This window comes from Lithobates pipiens, unplaced genomic scaffold (genome assembly GCF_037356315.1).
Source record: "Lithobates pipiens isolate NorthernLeopardFrog02 unplaced genomic scaffold, aLitPip1_a1.2 Scaffold_22, whole genome shotgun sequence".
Taxonomy (NCBI): Eukaryota; Metazoa; Chordata; class Amphibia; order Anura; family Ranidae; genus Lithobates; species Lithobates pipiens.
Window position 1 is genome coordinate 195,810,335 of NW_027507784.1, and position 20,064 is coordinate 195,830,398.

A 20,064-nucleotide genomic window follows, 5' to 3' on the forward strand; every position below is an offset into this window, starting at 1 on the left:
TTATTTATTTATTTATTTAATGGAAGATACATTTTAGGTGGAAAATGTGTCTGAATAAGGGCCGGTTCACACTGCGAGCCGCGGCGAGGCGTCTCCGACTTCCTCGCCGCGACTTGCAGGGGGGGTGAGCGGCGACTTGCAGAGGACTTCTGCATAGAAGTCAATGCAAGTCGCCCCCGAAGTCGCCCCGAAGTAGTACAGGAACCTTTTTTCTGAGTCGGAGCGACTCGAGTCGCTCCTCTCAGAACGGTTCCATTGTACTCAATGGGGACGACTTGCGGGAGCGAGGCGAGGCGAGCCGTGTCGCCTCGCCTCGCGCCGCAGTGTGAACCGGCCCTTAGGGAAATTTAATTCAATTCAGGGTTGGGCTTTAGTCTCAACATAATTAAGTACGGTATGTATTCTTATATATTACCCTAAGAATATACTTCAAAGATATTTGTAGTAAAGTAATGCCAAACATTACACTGTACGATATATTGTAAACATTTTAGCTGTACATTGCAGTGACACAGCTGTATATTATACCTTGGCACATACATTTTATAATAGGTGAAATGGAACCTAGACAGGTTTAAAAACATTGCTTGGGGGCATTAAGAGTGTTTTGTTTATAGAAATCACACATCCTCCAACTGCCTAGTGCAGGGCTGTCAAACTCAAATTCATCAGGGGCCGCATCAGCAATATGGTTGTCTTCAAAGCAGCCAGTTCTATGTCTAAAATATGCATCTACTCTTTATCATATTAAATAACTGCCTCTGCATTTAGTTATTTAACTAGCTCAGAGTTCAGGGGTGTGCTGTGTACAGAGGGCAGTGTTTAGGAGCTGCGCTACATACTGAATGCAGAGTTCAAGAGTGTGCTACGTAAAGAGTGTAGAGTTAAGGGGTGTGCTGTGAACACATTGCAGGGTTCAGGGTTGTATTACATATGGAGTGCAGGGTTTAGGGGTGTACTACGTACATATTACAGGGTTTAGAGGTGTGCTACGTACAGAGTGCAGGGTTCATGGGTGCACTATGCACAGAGTGCAGTGTTCAGATGTGCGATGCGCACAGAGTGCAGGGTTCAGATGTGCGATGCGCACAGAGTGCAGGGTTCAGATGTGCGATGCGCACAGAGTGCAGGGTTCAGATGTGCAAAGCGCACAGAGTGCAGGGTTGCGCAACACACAGAGCGCAGGGTTTAGGGGTGTGCTATGCACAGAGTGTAGGGTTCAGATGTGTGCTACGCACAGAGTGCTGGCTTCAGGGTTGCGCTACGCACAGAGTACAGAGTTTGGGGGTGCAATACGCACAGAGTGCAGGGTTCAGATGTGCACTGCGCACAGGGTTCAGATGTGCACCACGCATAGAGTGCAGAGTTCAGGGGTGCGCTACGCATAGAGTGCAGGGTTCAGGGGCACACTACGCAAAAAATGCAGGGTTCAGGGTGCACTACGCACAAAATGCAGGGTTCAGGAGTGCCGTGTTTAGGGGTGCGCTATGTACAAAGTGCCGGTTTCAGGGGTGACCTGTGTAGAGAGTCTGCACCTCCATTTCCCCCCTCCCCCCACATCTGCACAGATCTGCCCCCACACCTCCACAGTCCACATTCCCCCCAACTCCCCTTCCCAAATCTTTCTTACATCTCTACTAAGCAGTTCCCTCGTGTAGTACCCGTGTAGGTGGACTTGTGTATTCGGCTCCAGCACCAGTTCACGTCTGTTGCCATGCAGGGAGATCCTTCTGTTGGATCTGGCCCGGCCCTATCCCTCTGTGCCCCACTGTGAGCGATACCATCAGTGTCTGCAGCAATCCGGGAGTCACAGGGACCATAGCTCTCACTGTAAACACAGAAGTTCCTGTGTTTACAAGTGACGGCAAGAAGAGCAGGTGAGAGCCGTAGGTGGCAGCCAGAGGCCGTTGCGGGCCACATAACAAGGCCTTATGTTTGACATCTGTAGCCTAATGCTATTTTTCTTAGGTGTAGTAATAAAATATATATAATAGGTCCGAAACCTGGAAATATTTAAGGTAATAAAAAATTTTATGTGTATAATATTTATAGCATCAATTTACCTAGTTATTTACTAATCAGTTATTTAGCATAATTGGATGACGATAATGAGGTCAATTCTTCATGCAAAATGCTCACTAAAAAACACCATACTTTGAGTTTTAATAGAAAAGAGGCTACATAGGTGCAATGCATATACACATAGATGGGTCAAATTTGGAACTGGAAAAGGTAATAAAACGTACCCTGCATGAAGGAAAAGAGAAAGCCATAACCTATAACACTGGTCTGGAACCTCTGGATTCAAGAATGGCAGAAGGCCACAAACATCATCCATGCAATGTACCTAAAAAAATGTAATTGCATAATTATATATGAAAGATATACTAATCTTAGTTTAATATAGAATATATGCAAACAACTAGAATATCTCAGCTTTATGGGTAATCCAATTTTATTAGTCCAAATATCATAAGGTTATAAACCTCACTGAGATGTTAACTGAAGTTATCTGACTGACTGTTTACACACTCCAGATGCTTTCTAGGGATGAGTCAGGCAAAGTTTGGTTTGCAGGAGGTTCACCAAACATAGCACTGAAACCTATCAAAGTCTATGTTTGTTGGATTTCTTTCAAGGTTAATTTGCAAGCTTTTGTTAAAAAAAGGGCATAGGTATCTGGGCACTGCCACAGGGAACATATTCTTCTAAAATACAAACCAGAACCTTTATCCAGGCATGCAATCTGGGTGGCGAGGACAGCAGTGAGCATTCAGCCCCTCTTCCTGAACCATACCAGGTCACATGTCTTTCAACATTGGATGGTACCTTGCAATGGGGGGCAAGCTTGCAAAGCACCTTTTCTTAATGCTGGGGGAAAAGGACCCCTTCTCCATATGTGGGTTCTAAGAGGATGTGTGGAGGGGGACTTACAGGAATTTGGAAGCCCCTTTAGAATAATGGGTCCCCTAGATATCCCCCCCAGAGCAATAAGTATGATAAGTAAAATGTGCAGAAATACACACATGTTCACCATGATAGAGCCTTTTAATAAAAATTCCATAAATAATGTCCCCCTGATGTAAATCCATCATCTGTCACATCGTCCAGCAGATTTCCTGGCCACTTTGGCTGCATTAAAAAAAATTAGGAATCTGCTCTTACGGTGGAATAGTTGTTCAACAAAACTGCAGCTAAACAGTATACCTTGATATGAGGCAAAAACATAAATCAACCAGTGCAGAGCATTTGCTATCATCAATACTCTGCAAACATCAATAGTGACCAATATAATAAAACAAATACAGTGTAATAAAATGGTGACTACTGTCATCAATACCTCATCAATATCCTATAAACATCAATAGTGACCAATAAACTTACTGTAATAAGGTGTAATGAAATTGTGACTATAAACATAAATGGAAAAAAAGTGTCCATAAAATGTCCAAAAGAAGGAGAAAGATAAATGATATAAGCAGTCAAAGTTTAAGTCCCACAAGCTGTGATGGAAGTAAAACGACTTTTAGGATAGCCAGGATGACACCATCCACTCTCATGCAAGGAATACCAGAGTGCTTGTGACCCCCTAATAAAAGTTGTCGGTAAAGGCTCATTAAATTAGAAGGCTAGCATCATGAAAGAGGACAATCTTCATATAAAGCGCAGACATATTGAATGGTTAAACCTCAACTTAGAGACTTCACAGTAATCCAACTCAATCGAAGAATCTGGCTGCCACCTCCTCCATCCCAGCCTGCCAAGGGAGGGCACAGCAGCCAGATGCCCGCTCACCAGGCAGTTTATTGCTATTTTCAAGTTCCATTTGACTCTGTTACCACTTACTATGGCATTTCATGTGCTAGTCCCTGATGTCATCAAGAGAAGGTGGGTTCTGTAATATGCATATTTTCTGACCATCCCCTCACATTCTCAAGCCTCATTTCTATACCCCCCAGATTATAAAGAATACAAAATTTCTGCTTCTTTTTCTAAACAAGTGCAATATTATCCAGTTAACAAAAAATAGAAAATGAAATTCTCAGGGAACATTGTTTATTTATATAGTGAAAACCAGTCCATCAAAGCATACCTGTGAACATAATGTTGCTTCTTCATGGAAGTATCCTTTCATAAACTCACAGTATTCTCTCGATGTTATTTTACAGCTAAAGAGAGATCAACGCATTAGTACAACATCTACAGTATAAATAACTTATTTGCAACTTTTATTGAACACAAATATCACATATAAAGTTCCTGAAATTATTTTTTTTACACTTTCTGATATCCAGTATAACAGTTTTAGATTGAGGACACATATATGAACAAATAGCAATTTAAAAAAAACAAAAACATATCTTTTATTATATAAACAAAAGGTATCCATCATAAATCGCCAGTGTGTTTACAAGTCATTGCCTCTTGACATTTATTAAGCAGTTGCCCCATCTTTTGTTACTGCAACTCTATTCAAATGTTTCCCTTACTACAAATCTCAAAACAAATCAAGATTAAAACAAGATTAAAACAAATTAAAACATTGGGGTTGATTTACTAAAGCTGGAGAGTGCAAAATCTGGTGCGGCTCTGCAGAAAAACCAATCAGCTTCCAGGTTGTAATAGCAAAGCTTATTTGAACAATCTGAAGTTAGAAGCTGATTGGATACTATGCACAGCTGCACCAACTTTTGCACTCTGCATTTTTAGTAAATCAACCCCATTGTCTTGGGATTTTGAACACTACTTTGCAACTTGTCAGCACATCAATGACTCATTCAGACTGTCAGTGTGCAATCACATTTGGTATGTCAGGAGCAGTGGTGGCAGCCAATAGGGTCCTTGTATGCTGCTCACTGTGCGCATATACTGTAAATGTTACCACAAACCTTCACATGGGTACAGCCCCAGATGTAGCTTTGTCCTATTTTTTAAAGCTGCTGTACGCAGTGGAACATTTACGCTGCTTTACGCAGCTGTTTGAACTAGAAAGTAGACTAATATACAGCTGCATAAACATTACATATGAATGAGTTCTATATATCCTCCTTCCCTTTTGGAGTACAGTAAGTCCCCCTCCCAGTCAGTGGCGGCTGGTGCTAAAAAATTTTGGGATGGGGGCGCAAGCAAACTGAAAAATTCTGAATAAAAACCCCATCAATTGCAGCCTCACTGTGCCCATCACACATAGCCTCTGTGCCATCAAACACAGCCACTGTGCCAATCAAACACAGCCACTGTGCCCATCAAACACAGCCACTGTGCCCATCAAACACAGTCACTGTGCCCATCAAATGCAGCCACTGTGCCCATCAAACGCAGTCACTGTGCCCATCAATTGCAGCCACTTTGCCATCAAACACAATTGTGCCCATCAAATGCAGCCATTGTGTCATCAAACGCAGCCACTGTGCCATCAATTGCAGCCACTGTGCCATCAAATGCAGCCACTGTGCCATCAATTGCAGCCACTGTGCCATCAATTGCAGCCACTGTGCCATCAAACGCAGCCACTGTGACCATCAATTGCAGCCACTGTGTCATCAAATGCAACCATTGTGCCCATCAAACGCAGCCATCGTGCCATCAAATGCAGCCACTGTGCCATCAAACACAGCCACTGTGCCATCAAACGCAGCCACTGTGCCATCAAACGCAGCCACTGTGCCCATCAATTGCAGCCACTGTGCCATCAAATGCAACCATTGTGCCCATCAAACACAGCCACTGTGCCATCAAACGCAGCCACTGTGCCCATAAAACGCAGCAACTGTGCCATCAAATGCTGCCACTGTGTCCATCAAATGCTGCCACTGTGCCCCATCAAATGCTGCCACTATGCCCCATCAAATGCTGCCACTGTGCCCATCAAATGCTGCTACTGTGCCCCATCAAATGCTGCCACTGTGCCCATTAAATGCTGCCACTATGACACCCCCCCTCTGTCCACTCGCCGTCTGCCCGGCACTTACCCAGCGGTGGGACCTTGCATTGCGTCAGACAGCGGCTCCTGTGTCCTCCATGTGTCTCCTCCCCTCTTCCTGACAGGTGTCCAATCACAGCACCTGTCCTTTCAGCCAATCAAGTGATGGGTAACAGACCTGAGCACCTGACTGGCTGTTCAGTGTTAGGAAAGCGAATAAGGTGAACTGCGAAAGCAATGCTCTGCGCTCACATTTCACCTTTTTTGAAGCCTATTAGAGGCTCTAATCAGGTGCTTCAAAACCCCGCCCCCAGCTGTAATTCAGAAAAGGGGCCTGAATAGGGGGTGGTGGCAGTGGCCATGGATAGATTCATTCAGTGCATGAATCTATCCATTAGACATAAAGGGGGGTGGCTGGGGAGAGGGGGAGGTGCCCTTAATGGACGCACCACCACTGCTTCCAGTATTATATAGATTTAACCCCATTTTGCCTTAAAAATGATTATTCAACCTAAAATCCTTTATAAATTTCAGCTATTACCAATATATATCCCCCCCCTATATTTTAAAATGATAAATTCTTTAATTTCTAAATTTATCTGGAACAAAAAGAAACCTAGAATCCCACTGAAGACTTTGCAAAAGGGAAAAGACGAGGGGGGTCTGAATGTCCCAGACTTTAGAAAATATTACGAAGCAGCAGTGTTAACACGGGTGGTGGAATGGGCAAAATTAGAAAGTAAAAAAAGATGGGGAAAAATAGAACACAGTTTATCAGGCACAAATTTAGGTAGAGAAATCTGGACTCCTTTAAAATATAGATCACTAGGGAAGACAACACCTTTGGTCACAAAAAATGTGTTTAGAGTATGGGAGGGAATACACAAACATAACAAGTGGAAATATAATTCCCCTTTAATTTATTTAAAAGATAATGATTTTTTTGCACCTGGTAAAAGTACAATAGGAGGGAAATGGATAAAACAAGATAATATGCAATTACGACACATAATTAAAGAGGGGAAATTGAAAACACTAGCAATATTACAGAAAGAAAATGATTGGATGGATTTGAATGAGTGGCGATACCTGCAGCTTAGACATTTCGTCTCAAGACTACCACAACCGCTTAGAGATGGAGAAAATTTGACTGCCTTGGAGCGGATATGTGAGGGGAAATCCCCAAGGGCAGGTATTGCCCAGTTTTATAAGGACTTGAGATGGGAATGTGAAGCGGAGGTACCAACTTTCATTAAAAAATGGGAAGAAGAGATAGGAGCACGGGGTGAAAACCAAAATATAGAAAAAATATTGAAGATGGTGCACAGATCCACAGAAAATAGTAAGATGATAGAAACAAATTATAAAATTTTAGTAAGATGGTATAGGACCCCAGATATAATGGCAAAGTACCAGGAGGGACAATCTGGGAAATGTTGGAGGAATTGTGGACAAACGGGAAGTTTGGCCCATATATGGTGGGATTGTCCCAAGATTAAAGAATATTGGAGAGAAATAATAAGATATATAGAAGTAATAGCTAAAATACAGTTACCTGAGAACCCATGGTTATGCCTATTCCATGCAGTAGATACCCCAATTAAGGAGTATAGGAATTCCCTCACAAGCTCATTAATAAACGTGGCAAAAAGCCTGATTCCGAAAAAATGGAAAGAAATAGAAGCACCCAAAGTAAAGGAATGGCTAGGAAAAGTTGAGGAAATGCATAGTATTGAAGGGCTGGGAATGGAGGAAGAAAGAGAAAGAAAGAGATTCCATGTGAAATGGAAATACTGGAAAATCTTTAGACAATCTATGATTTTTAACGAGGTAATGGGTCGGTAGGGGTGGGGAGAGATTTTAGAAGAACTCGAGAAGTAAAGAAAGAAAACTAGGATAATGGGAAAAATTGAAGGGCATGAATGTATTTTGGTCCTATGGTTTTCTTTTATAATACTTGATTATGTTTTGTACGCAACTTAAATGAAAAATTTAAATAAAGAATAAAAAAAAAAAAAAAGAAATATAGATTTAACCCCAGAACCTAACTTTGCCCTTGTATCTAGTCTTACCTGTATTATTTAACCACTTCCCGACCAGCGCACGACGATGTATGTCGACAGAATGGCACGGGCAGGCATATTGGCGTACAGGTACGTCCAATATTCAATGCCGCCTTGCCGTCAGGAGCGCGCCGCCGGCGGCGCGCTCCCACGCTGGTCGGGACCCCCGTGAGTCCGGTCGCGGGACCCGCGGACTCGATCGCCGCGGGCATCCCCGCGATCGTCTCACGGAGCGGCCGAATGGAGGAAATGCCGTGTAAACAGCATTTCTGCCATGTGATTGGAGCAGAGATCAGTGTTCACTAAATGAAAGCCCAACCCCCCCACAGTTAGTAAGACACCCCTAGGAACACTTAACCCCTACACTGCCACCCACTGGTTAACCCCTTCACTGCCAGTGTCATTTACACAGGAATCACTGCATTTATATAGCAGTGATTACTGTATAGATGACAATGGTCCCAAAAATGTGTCAAAAATGTCCGATGGGTCCCCCACAATGTCGCAGTTACAATAAAAATCGCTGATCACCGCCATTACTAGTAAAAAAAATAAAAATAAAAAATTATTAATAAAAATGCTATAAAACTATCCCTATTTTGTAAACGCTATAACTTTTGCGCAAACCAATCAATAATCGCTTAATGCGATTTTTTTTACCAAAAATATGTAGAAGAATACGTATCGGCCTAAACTGAGGGAAAAAAATGTTTTTTTATATATTTTTGGGGGATATTTATTATAACAAAAAGTAAAAAATAATGGGTTTTTTTAAAAATTGTCGCTCTATTTTTGTTTATAGCGCAAAAAATAAAAACTGCAGGGGTGATCAAATACCACCAAAAGAAAGCTCTATTTGTGGGAAAAAAAGGATGTAAATTTTGTTTGGGAGCCACGTCGCACGACCGCGCAATTGTCAGTTAAAGCGACGCAGTGCCGAATCGCAAAAAGTGGTCTGGTCTTTGACCAGCAAAATGGTCCGTCTGCAAGTGGTTAAAAAATAATGGTTATTAGAAGTATTTCCACTCTGCACTGTGCTTACTTTTAATGTTGCCAAGCAATCATGTATACTTTTTTTTTTATACAGGAACCCCCCAAAGATATCACTGGTTGTATTTGACTAGTATTGAGCAAATTGGCCTAAACAGGTAAGGGGAAAATACGGGTTGCAACTTTACTCGGGAATCCTGTGAAGCCCAGAGCAGACTTTATTAACGTGTTTACACCTAAGGAACCCTTGAAACTATTTTCTGGTCTTGAGGAACTTCTGCTAAAAAGTAATATACCTACAACTCATGATATATTAGTGTGGGCCTCGTGCACCCTGCTATTCTTAAACTCATGTTTTTGGAGCTTTTGGCGAAGCCCCTGAACACAACACAATAAAAGCCTAGGTGCCCATGCACATATAGGCTTTTACCAGCGTTTAGGAGCACCTGCGTCTAGAGGCAGTAAATTCCCCTTTCCTGAACACAGAAGAAACACTAGGCGGTTGAGTATGAATTCTTCTCAATGGGCAGAATAAATGATTTATTCTGGCCAGTGAAAAGAAATAAACACCCAAACGTTTGACGATGCTAAATTATTATTATTATTACACAGGATTTATATAGCGCCAACAGTTTGCGCAGCGCTTTACAGCACAAGGGCAGACAGCACAGTTACAATAAAATTCAATACAGAGGAATCAGAAAGCTCTGCTTGTTAGAGGTTACAATCTAGGAATGCAGGTAAATGTGGCTAAAAGCTGTACACACGTTTACCAGTGTCCAGCATTTTTCTGCTGCCAGGAGAAAGGCATTCTGGGAGTGTGCATGAAGTTGAAAAGCTGAACATTTTTTAACCACTTCAATACAGGGCACTTTCACCCCCTTCCTGTTCAGGCCAATTTTGAGCTTTCAGCACTGTTGCAATTTGAAGGACGATTGCACGGCCATGCAATGCTGTACCCAAACAAAATGTTTATAATTTTTTTGAGACAGATAGAACTTTCATTTGGTGGTACTTAATCACCACTCAATGTTTTTATTTTTTTCTAAATAAACGAAAAAAGACTGAATATTTTGAATAAAAAAAACTGAGAAATCAATGCTCCATTGCTCCCTGCTCTGGTAAGCACTGCCTTAACCAGTTGCCGACCGCCGCACGCCGATGTACGTCGGTAGAATGGCACGGGCAGGCATAAGGACATACATGTACGTCCCTTGCCTCCCGCGGGTCGGGGGCCCGATCGGGCCCCCGCCCGGTGCCTGCGGCGGTCGGTTTTCGTCCGGGAGCAATCCGGGACGAGGGGGCGGCCATTCATTCATGGCCACCCCCTCGCGATCGCTCCCGACGAATAGAAATCCCCGGTGACATCACTTCCTCTCCTGTAATGTAAACACAGGAGAGGAAGTGATGTATTCTCTCCTCCGTGTCGGTATTTTTCGTTCCGACACGGAGGAGAGCGGATCAGTGAGTTGCACCAACACTCTACACACACAGTAGAACATGCCAGGCACACTCACACCCCCCCTTTACCCCCCGATCACCCCCCCAATTACCCCTGCCCCCCAGTCACAGTGACACCAATGTCATTTTTTTTTTTTTTTTGCATTGGTGTCATTTGTGACTGTAATAACTGTTAGGGCAGTTAGAGTTAGCCCCCTTTAGTTCTAATGTACCCCCCTAACCCCCCCAATAAAGGTTTAACCCCGTGATCACCCCCCGTCGCCAGTGTCACTAAGGCTGGGTTCACATTGCAGCGGTTTATGAGAACGGATGTGATTCGCACCGCACTGCAGTGCAAATCACATCCGATCTCTGTGCGATTCGAGTTCAGCCATTCGCCGCACCCGCCACACCCGCCGCAAATTCGCACGGGACCCTTTTTTTGGCCCGCAGCAGAATCGGATCGCATGGGTGTTCACACCATGCGATCCAAGTTTGCAGATCGCACTGCGATATGCGAACTGATCTGGGGGTGTCAGTAACATTTCACTGACCCTCCCAGCAGTTCGCATAGGGCAGTGTGAACTGCCGCCGGGAGGCATGCGATGCGGGAACCCGCCGCGCATTCGTGGCGTTCCCGCATCGCTCCAGTGTGAACCCAGCCTAATAAGCGATCGTTTTTCTGATCGCTGTATTAGTGTCACAGGTGACGCTAGTTAGGCAGGTAGGTATTTAGGTTCGCTGCAGCTTTTTATAGCGCCAGGGACCCCCATATACTACCGCATAAAGCCCCCTAATTGCCCCCTAGTTAACCCTTTCACCAGTGATCACCATATAACTGTTACAGGTGACGCTGGTTGGTTAGTTATTTTTTTATAGTTTCAGGGCACCCGCCATTTATTACCTAGTCTCACTAGTGTACCCCTAAATTTAGGGGTGTCTACTTTCCAAAATGGGGTCATTTGGGGGGGGTTTGTGCCATCTTGGCATTTTATGGCCTTCAAAACTGTAACGCCCTTAGAAAGCCTGAAGGCGGTGCTTGGTTTTCGGGGCCCCGTACGCGGCTAGGCTCCCAAAAAGTCCCACATATGTGGTATCCCCGTACTCAGGAGAAGCAGCAGAATTTATTTTGGGGTGTCATTTCACATATGCCCATGGCATGCGTGAGCAATATATCATTTAGTGACAACTTTGTGAAAAAAAAAAAAAAAAAAAAAAGTTTGTCATTTTCCCGCAACTTGTGGCAAAATATAAAATATTCCATGGACTCAACATGCCTCTCAGCAAATAGCTTGGGGTGTCTACTTTATAAAATGGGGTCATTTGTGGGGGTTTTGTGCCATCTTGGCATTTTATGGCCTTCAAAACTGTAATAGGTAGTGAGAAGTGAACTCAAAAATTTACGCCCTTAGAAAGCCTGAAGGCGGTGCTTGGTTTTCAGGGCCCCGTACGCGGCTAGGCTCCCAAAAAGTCCCACATATGTGGTATCCCCATACTCAGGAGAAGCAGCAGAATTTATTTTGGGGTGTCATTTCACATATGCCCATGGCATGCATGAGCAATATATCATTTAGTGACAACTTTGTTAAAAAAAATAAAATAAAAAAAAAGTTTGTAATTTTCCCGCAACTTGTGGCAAAATATAAAATATTCCATGAACTCAACATGCCTCTCAGCAAATAGCTTGGGGTGTCTACTTTCTAAAATGGGGTCATTTGTGGGGGTTTTGTGCCATCTTGGCATTTTATGGCCTTCAAAACTGTAATAGGTAGTGAGAAGTGAACTCAAAAATTTACGCCCTTAGAAAGCCTGAAGGCGGTGCTTGGTTTTCGGGGCCCCGTACGCGGCTAGGCTCCCAAAAAGTCCCACATATGTGGTATCCCCGTACTCAGGAGAAGCAGCAGAATTTATTTTGGGGTGTCATTTCACATACGCCCATAGCATGTGTGAGCAATATATCATTTAGTGACAACTTTGTGTAAAAAAAAAAAAAAATTTTTTTTTGTTGTCATTATTCAATCGCTTGAGGCAAAAAAATAAAATATTCAATGGGCTCAACATGCCTCTTATCAGTTTCCTTGGGGTGTCTACTTTCCAAAATGGGGTCATTTGGGGGGGTTTTGTACTGCCCTGCCATTTTAGCACCTCAAGAAATGAGATAGGCAGTCGTAAACTAAAAGCTGCGTAAATTCCAGAAAACGTACCTTAGTTTGTAGATGTGACAACTTTTGCGCAAACCAATAAATATACAATTATTGACTTTTTTTTTACCAAAGACATGTGGCTGAATACATTTTGGCCTAAATGTATGACTAAAATTGAGTTTATTGGATTTTTCTAATAACAAAAAGTAGAAAATATCATTTTTTTTCAAAATTTGCGGTCTTTTTACGTTTATATCGCAAAAAATAAAAATCGCAGAGGCAATCAAATACCATCAAAAGAAAGCTCTATTTGTGGGAAGAAAAGGACGCAAATTTTGTTTGGGTACAACATTGCATGACCGCGCAATTACCAGTTAAAGCAGCGCAGTGCCAAAGTGTAAAAAGACCTCTGGTCATTTACCAGCAAAATGGTCCGGTCTGAAAGTGGTTAATGTGGTTGTAAACCCTATTCATGAAATTTGGTCTAGACATATATATCTGTAGTGTTTACTTATTTCTCTCCAAAGCTCTAAGTGCCATTTTTTTCTGTTGCTCTGTTCCTCTGTTATCAGCAGAGTCACTTCTGACAAGTTCTCTAATACATGAAATAACAGCAGCTGAAAATTTGTGTTGGGAGGGAGCTTAGAGGTAGATTAGCAGAGAGTTTATCTACTCAAACTACAGCTCTGCATGGTTCTTCGTTCCTCTGCCTATGTGAAGTGGGGGTGAGTCCCTTTGCTCCAATCCATTCTCACACAGTGTAAGCCCAGACTCCACACCCAATGCTAAAAGAGGAAACAAGATTTCTAACACAATCTACATTTTCCAAAGAGTGTAAAAAGGAAAAGACAGCAGATATACACATAAAACATATGCAGGAAAATTTGTTTAATCTCTGTGTATCATCTGAGGCTATTCACTTCACTGGGTATAGGAGAGGGTTTACAACCATTTTAATCTGGCAATGCACAGTTTTTCATATCAGCCAGTGAATGGATTCCCCAACCCACACAGGTGAGGTGGATTGAGGAATCCTAACCACTGCGTTATTGTATTCTAACAGCAAGGACTCTTCCACTGTCAGATTGCACTGATCAGCACTGCAGCCAACCAAAGATATTCCAACAAGCCTGTTCATGAGAAAATGATCATTAGATCTAGTTCTCACAAACAGGAACAGCCATAGTTAAGTTGAAATGTGGTCATTCCCTGCTGAACCAGACGAATTTCGATCCTTCTATGGCCAGCTTAAAGTGTTGCTAAACCCAGGACCCTGAATTCACTACATCTGGTCTTCCACATTACACAGAACATGGAAATGCAATAGTTTTAATAAATATAAACTGCTAAATACCTTTGCTCATCAGCAGTATATAGCAGTCTTGTGACTTCCATCAGTGCCTGGTTAAAGCTAGTTTTTATACTGCACTGTCTGACCTATCAGGATGCAGGGCCCCTGACCCTCTGTCTGGATAGTACTGACTGGCCCTGATCACATGCACTCTTCCAAGTAGAAAAAAAACGAATACACACAAACCTGAGTATGTGCAGCCTTACTCCTAATGCTCTGTTCTATCAGGAGATGGGTTGGAGTCAGTTAAAGAAGGGGAGGATCAGAGCGACAGGATCACACAGCCTTTATACACAACACAGAGGATTAACCCCTTAGGTTCCACAGTGATTATAACAAGCATGCTTTACTGCATATAAAGACTGATTTAACTTTAACAACGATATTATCCCTGAAAAAGAGCTGCTATAGGCAGACAAGTTTGCTGAGACTATGGACCTTTCTGCTTGACACATGGAAAGTTTTTAAGTCTGTCGCCCAAATTTCTGTGTATCCATGCCATTATTCTCACTAAATCTTTTACCAAGTGGCTGAATTAATGGTAGTTCATGGACTAACTTCTTTGTAGTAATCTCACACCAGAGATAGACACAGATATCCATCTAATAAGAAGGATGTTCAGCTTCTGGATTATGTCCATCTTTAATAAGAGCTTTAAAAATGAAAATTAGATCACAATTTATCCAATTTGCATTAGCTCATGAGAGGTCGGGAATCACTATATGTTTCAACCAATGGTATTGATCAATTTTATGAATCCTTTTTTGTATAGTTCGAAAGTCAGTTGTAAAGGTTATCATTTTTAACTAAACCACATTTATTCACAACATTTAACCACTTCCCACCCGGCCATAAATGTACATGGGCCGGGTGGGAAGTGGCTCTCTACTTCTGAGTGGACGTTCAGGAACGTCCTTCAGAAGGAGGGGGATCGCGCGCGCGTGCCCACGCAGCGGCGCGATCCCGATGTGCTCATGTCACCCGGACACGGCGCATCTGGGATCGGCAGGAGGGCTCTGTGATTGGCCCTCCTGATCACATGACGGCCGTGTCCAATCACGGCCGTCATGTGATGTAAACAAACAGCCAGTTGCTAGGCAATCGGCTCTCCTCTCCTCACACGGAAGTCGTCGCTGAGGAGAGGAGAGCAGATCGCTACAGCCGGCTGGTGATCAGTGAGTATGAGCTGTTTTTACAGCTTTTTACTCACTGATCACCAGTCTAGTATAAACCTAAAGTGTAAACACACGTGTCACCACAATACACGTCACCACACATGTCCCCAAAACACACATGTCCCCAAATAATAAAAAGACATGTCCCCAAATAAAAAAACACATGTCCCCCACATATGTCCCACTAAAATCACATGTTCCAATGATTATCTGCACACATATGTACGTGATCACCTGCACACATATGTACATGATCATTTGCGTACATATGTCCGTGATCACACAAACCAATTATTAAACACTTAACGGAATTTTTTTTACCAAAAACATGTAGCAGAATATTTTGGCTTAAATTTATGACAAAATTTGATTTTATTGGATTTCTTTTAAAATAGAAAAAAGAAAATATTGTTTTCGCTTTTTTTGCGCTTATATCGCAAAAAATCAAAAACGGAGTTGTGAATAAATACCACCAAAATAAAGCTCTATTTGTGTGAACAAAATGATAAAAATTTCATTTGGGTACAGTGTAGCATGACTGCGCAATTGTCATTGAAAGTGCGAGAGCGATGAAAGCTGAAAATTGGGCTGGGAAGGAAGGGGGCGAAAGTGCCCTGTATTGTAGTGGTTAAAGAAGAAAATACCCCATTTTGTATAAGTGTTTTCTTTCTAAGTTTGTTTACTTCCAGTCCGGAAGTAACTCAGGACGTAGTAGTAATTACTGCAGCTGAATAGTGATGCTTCTGTCTCTGTTATCTGCAGAGGTCTATCAGACTATACTAGTGGGATCCTATTGTGTCTTCTCTACACAGCCTGTGTCATATTTAAAGTATAACTAAAAGCCAAACTTTATTCTTTCCATTTGGATAGAATAAACAAACATTACATGCTGCTTGTGACCTGTTAGGAACATTCATCCTCTCTATAGTGCCTTGAAAAAGTAATCATAACCCTTGAAATTTTCCACAATTTGTCATGTTACAACCAAAAATGTAATTTTTTGGGGGGGGATTTTATGTGATAAACGAACACAAAGTGACACATAATTGTGAAGTGGAAGGAAAATGATAAATGGTTTTCAAAATGTTTTACAAATAAATATCTGATAAGTGTGGCGTGCATTTGTATTCAGCCCCCGAGTCAATACTTTGTAGAACCACCTTTTGCTGCAATTACAGCTGCAAGTCTTTTTGGGGATGTCTCTACCAGCTTTACACATCGAGAGAGTGAAATGTTTGCCCATTCTTCTTTGCAAAATAGCTCAAGCTCTGTCAGATTGGACGGAGAGCGTCTGTGAACAGCAATTTTCAAGTCTTGCCACTGATTTTCAATTGGATTTAGGTCTGGACTTTGACTGGGCCATTCTAACACATTATTATGCATTGATCTAAACCATTTTATTGTAGCTCTGGCTGTATGTTTAGGGTCATTTTCCTGCTGGAAGGTGCTCCAGTCTCAAGTCTTTTGCAGACTCTAACAAGTTTTCTTCTAGGATTGTCCTGTATTTGGCTCCATCCATCTTCCCATCAATTCTGACCAGCTTCCCTGTCCCTTATGAAGAAAAGCATCCCCACATGATGCTTCCATCACCATGTTTACAGTGGGGATGGTGTGTTCAGGGTGATATGCGTTGTTATTTTTCCACTACACATAGTGTTTTGCTTTTAAGCAAAAAAGTTCAAAAAAGTTCAATTTTGGTCTCATCTGACTAGAGCATCTTCTGCCACATGTTTCCTGTGTCCCTCACATGGCTTCTCACAAACCGCAAACAGGACTTCTCATGGCTTTCTTTCTACAATGGCTTTCTTCTTGCCACTCTTCCATAAAGGCTAGATTTGTGGAGTGCACGACTAATAGTTGTACTTTGGACAGATTCTCCAACCTGAGCTGTGGATCTCTGCAGCTCCTCCAGATTTCCCATGGCCTCTTGGCTGCTTCTCTGATTAATGCTCTCCTTGCCCGGCCCGTCAGTTTAGATAGACGGCCATGTCTTGGTAGGTTTGCAGTTATGCCATTCGCTTTCTATTTTTGGATGATGGCTTTAACAGTGCTCTGTGAGATGTTCAAAGCTTGGAATATTTTATAACCTAACCCTGCTTTAAACTTCTTCACAATTTTATCCCCGACCTGTATGGTGTGCTCCTTGGCATTCGCGGTGCTTTTTGTTCACTAAGGTTCTCTAACAAACCTCTGAGGGCTTTGCAGAACAGCTGTATTTATACTGAGAAATAAATTACACACAGGTGGAGTCTATTTACTAGTTAGGTGACTTCTGAAGGCAAATGGTTCCACTGGATTTTAGCTAAGGGTATCAGAGTAAAGGGGGCTGAATACAAATGCATGCCAAACCTTTCAGATATTTGTAAAAAAAATTGAAAACCATTTATCATTTGTATTACAAATCACAATTATGTGCCACTTTGTGTTGGTCTATCACATAAAATCCCAATAAAATATATTTACATTTTTGGTTGTAACATGAAAAATTTGGAAAATTTGGAATGGTAAGAATACTTCTTCAAGGTACTGTATTTGCCCTGTTCACTATTATCACCAAGAGAGAAAGTGAAAGAAAATTCCTAAATTTGGGTTTACCCCCAGAATAGTACTATAGAGGAAACTTTCCAATGGTACACTTAAGAGTAATGACACCCTAAGCGCAGTGCAACATTGCTGCAATTGTTGTACAACAGAATTGCGGGGCAACTGAGGCACAACACACATTTAAAAACTGCACAAAGCTCATTATCCAAAAAGGTGCACAAGCTTCTTCTGTGCAACAATTGCACATAAAGCACCCCATTCACTTGAATCAACTGAGGGCCTAAAGATTGCAGGCATCCAATATTGTTTTTCTCTGGATTCTCAGAATCTTTTGATCATATTATGAACTGTAAGGCTGGGTTCACACTGCTGCGGGGGGAGATCCGGATGTGATTCGCAGATACAGATAGTATGGCTGAATTCGCATCGCTCCCGCAGCAAACTCGCACGGGACCCTTTTTTTGGTCCGCAACAGAATCGGATCGCATAGGGGTTCACACCATGCGATCCGATTCCTGTGCGAGTCGGCAGATCGCACTGCGATATGCGGACGGATCTGGGGGTGTCATTAACATATCATTGACACTCCCAACCGTCCGCATAGGGCAGTGTGAACTGCCGGCGGGAGTAATGCGATGCGGGAAAACGCCGCGGATTTGCGGCGTTCCCGCATCGCAGCGGTGTGAACCCGGCCTAAAGGATGATATATTTTTTCGGTGATGAAGTCTGCTGTCAATCAACTCCAATCACGTGGGAGACCGGGGCGGAGTCCTGCTGTCTGTGTCAATAGACGCACAAGCAGGACACAGGAGCATGCCCGCACGAGTGCCCCGAAGGAGAGCGGCTCTCTAACAGGGCACTCGAGAAAAGGAGGAGCCAGGAACGCAGCTGAGGGACCCCAGAAGAGGAAGATAGGGGCCCCTCTATGCAAAACCAACTGCACAGAAGAGGTAGGAATGACATGTTTTTTTTTTTTTTAACAAAAAACTTTAGTTTTCCTTTAAATTCTATTTTAAGATCGTGAATAAGTGAATATTAACTAATACCTTACCTTCCTTTTGTTCCAATACAGCAGGGCCTGCCTGTTATTTCACAGTTCATATGCAGATGGTTAGGGTAACTCCCATTCGTACTATTAGTACACACCTGCAGAAAACCAGAATATATATTTCATATGCATTGACTATGGTTCTCAGCAGATGTTTCACACTTCTTGACACAGGAGCTACAGAAATTTTTTATCTTGAACTTTAAAGCATATTGAGATTCAATGTTTTTTTTTTTTTTAGTTTTGGATAGAGTACAAGACATTTAAAACCCTGTCAGGTATTTTATTTTGGCATCCTTGTCTTATTGGGGACATTTCGCTTCATGTCCTGCTCCACAGACACATCAGGAAGTGAGGTGAAATCATTCCAAATTAGTCACTGCAACAAATGTCCACACTGAACGATTTTCCCTCTATTCCTGTAATCGTAAAATTTTGGATTTTCCCTTTACTTTTTCCTTCCCAGTGATAATCACCCCAACAGGGACAATAATGTCTAATTACATCTGATGGAGTTGACAATACATAATAATCTTATATCTATTTGGAAGTAGAGCAGCCAGGGATGTGTTTCATTGTGAATGATTGCTACTATTACACTTTACCACTTACATCTGTCATAACTGGCCTTTATCTTAATTACATGCATTTAGGATCCATACGTACCATCCCATTGTGGTACCATGCAGTAAAACGGTGTGCATGAGCTGTGCTGCAATAAAATGCAGCTTGGACAATTTGTCCTGCACTGAGGTGCACTGCAACCTAATCATTTTCAATAGGCGGCCCAACGCAGTGTTCCAGAGCATTATTTCAGCGTGTGTTGCAGTGTACAGTGTTTAGCATGAAATATTTTCATCTGGTTGCATGTATTAATACTAGAGGTCGACCAATATATCGGCCGATATTTGCCGTTTTTTAATTAATCGGCATCAGCCGATTGTGCTGATAAAAAGGCTGATTATAACTACAGCGCGACTTGCAAATGACTTCTGTAATAGAAGTCAGTGCAAGTTGCCTGAGTCTTCAGTGAAGAGACTTTCCTCCTCTCTGGGCAGTCTGCCAAGAAAAGAGCAAAGAGATACAATGTTTACACTTATGAATGAACTGAACTATGTGTGTAGGAGTTCTCAGTTTAACCATTTAAAGACTAAATCTTTTCTGACACTTGTTGCTTACAAGTAAAAATCCTGTATTTTCTGCCAGAAAATCACTATATATATATATATTAGCAGAGATCCTAGGGAATAAAATAGTGGTTGTTGCAATATTTTATGTCACACAGCATTTGCGTAGAAGTCTTTCAAACACAATTTTTTTGGAAAAAATACACTAATGATTAAAAAAAAAAAAACTAAAACAGTAGTTAGCCCATTTTTTTTCGTC

At 42.1% G+C, this 20,064-nt stretch overlaps 1 protein-coding gene across 3 annotated transcripts in view; it reads right to left on the minus strand.

Moving 5' to 3' along the window:
* The window catches only part of RHBDF1 (rhomboid 5 homolog 1), a 208,876-nt gene that overhangs the window by 18,656 nt on the left and 170,156 nt on the right, over positions 1-20,064 (minus strand). For all 3 annotated transcript variants that reach the window (XM_077448794.1, XM_077448793.1, XM_077448795.1), the window contains 3 exons: positions 18,682-18,776; positions 4,094-4,169; positions 2,247-2,347 (listed from right to left, as the gene is read on the minus strand). In XM_077448794.1, coding sequence (XP_077304920.1) covers positions 2,247-2,347; positions 4,094-4,169; positions 18,682-18,776 — 272 coding nt within the window. The remainder of the gene's footprint in view (positions 1-2,246; positions 2,348-4,093; positions 4,170-18,681; positions 18,777-20,064) is intronic.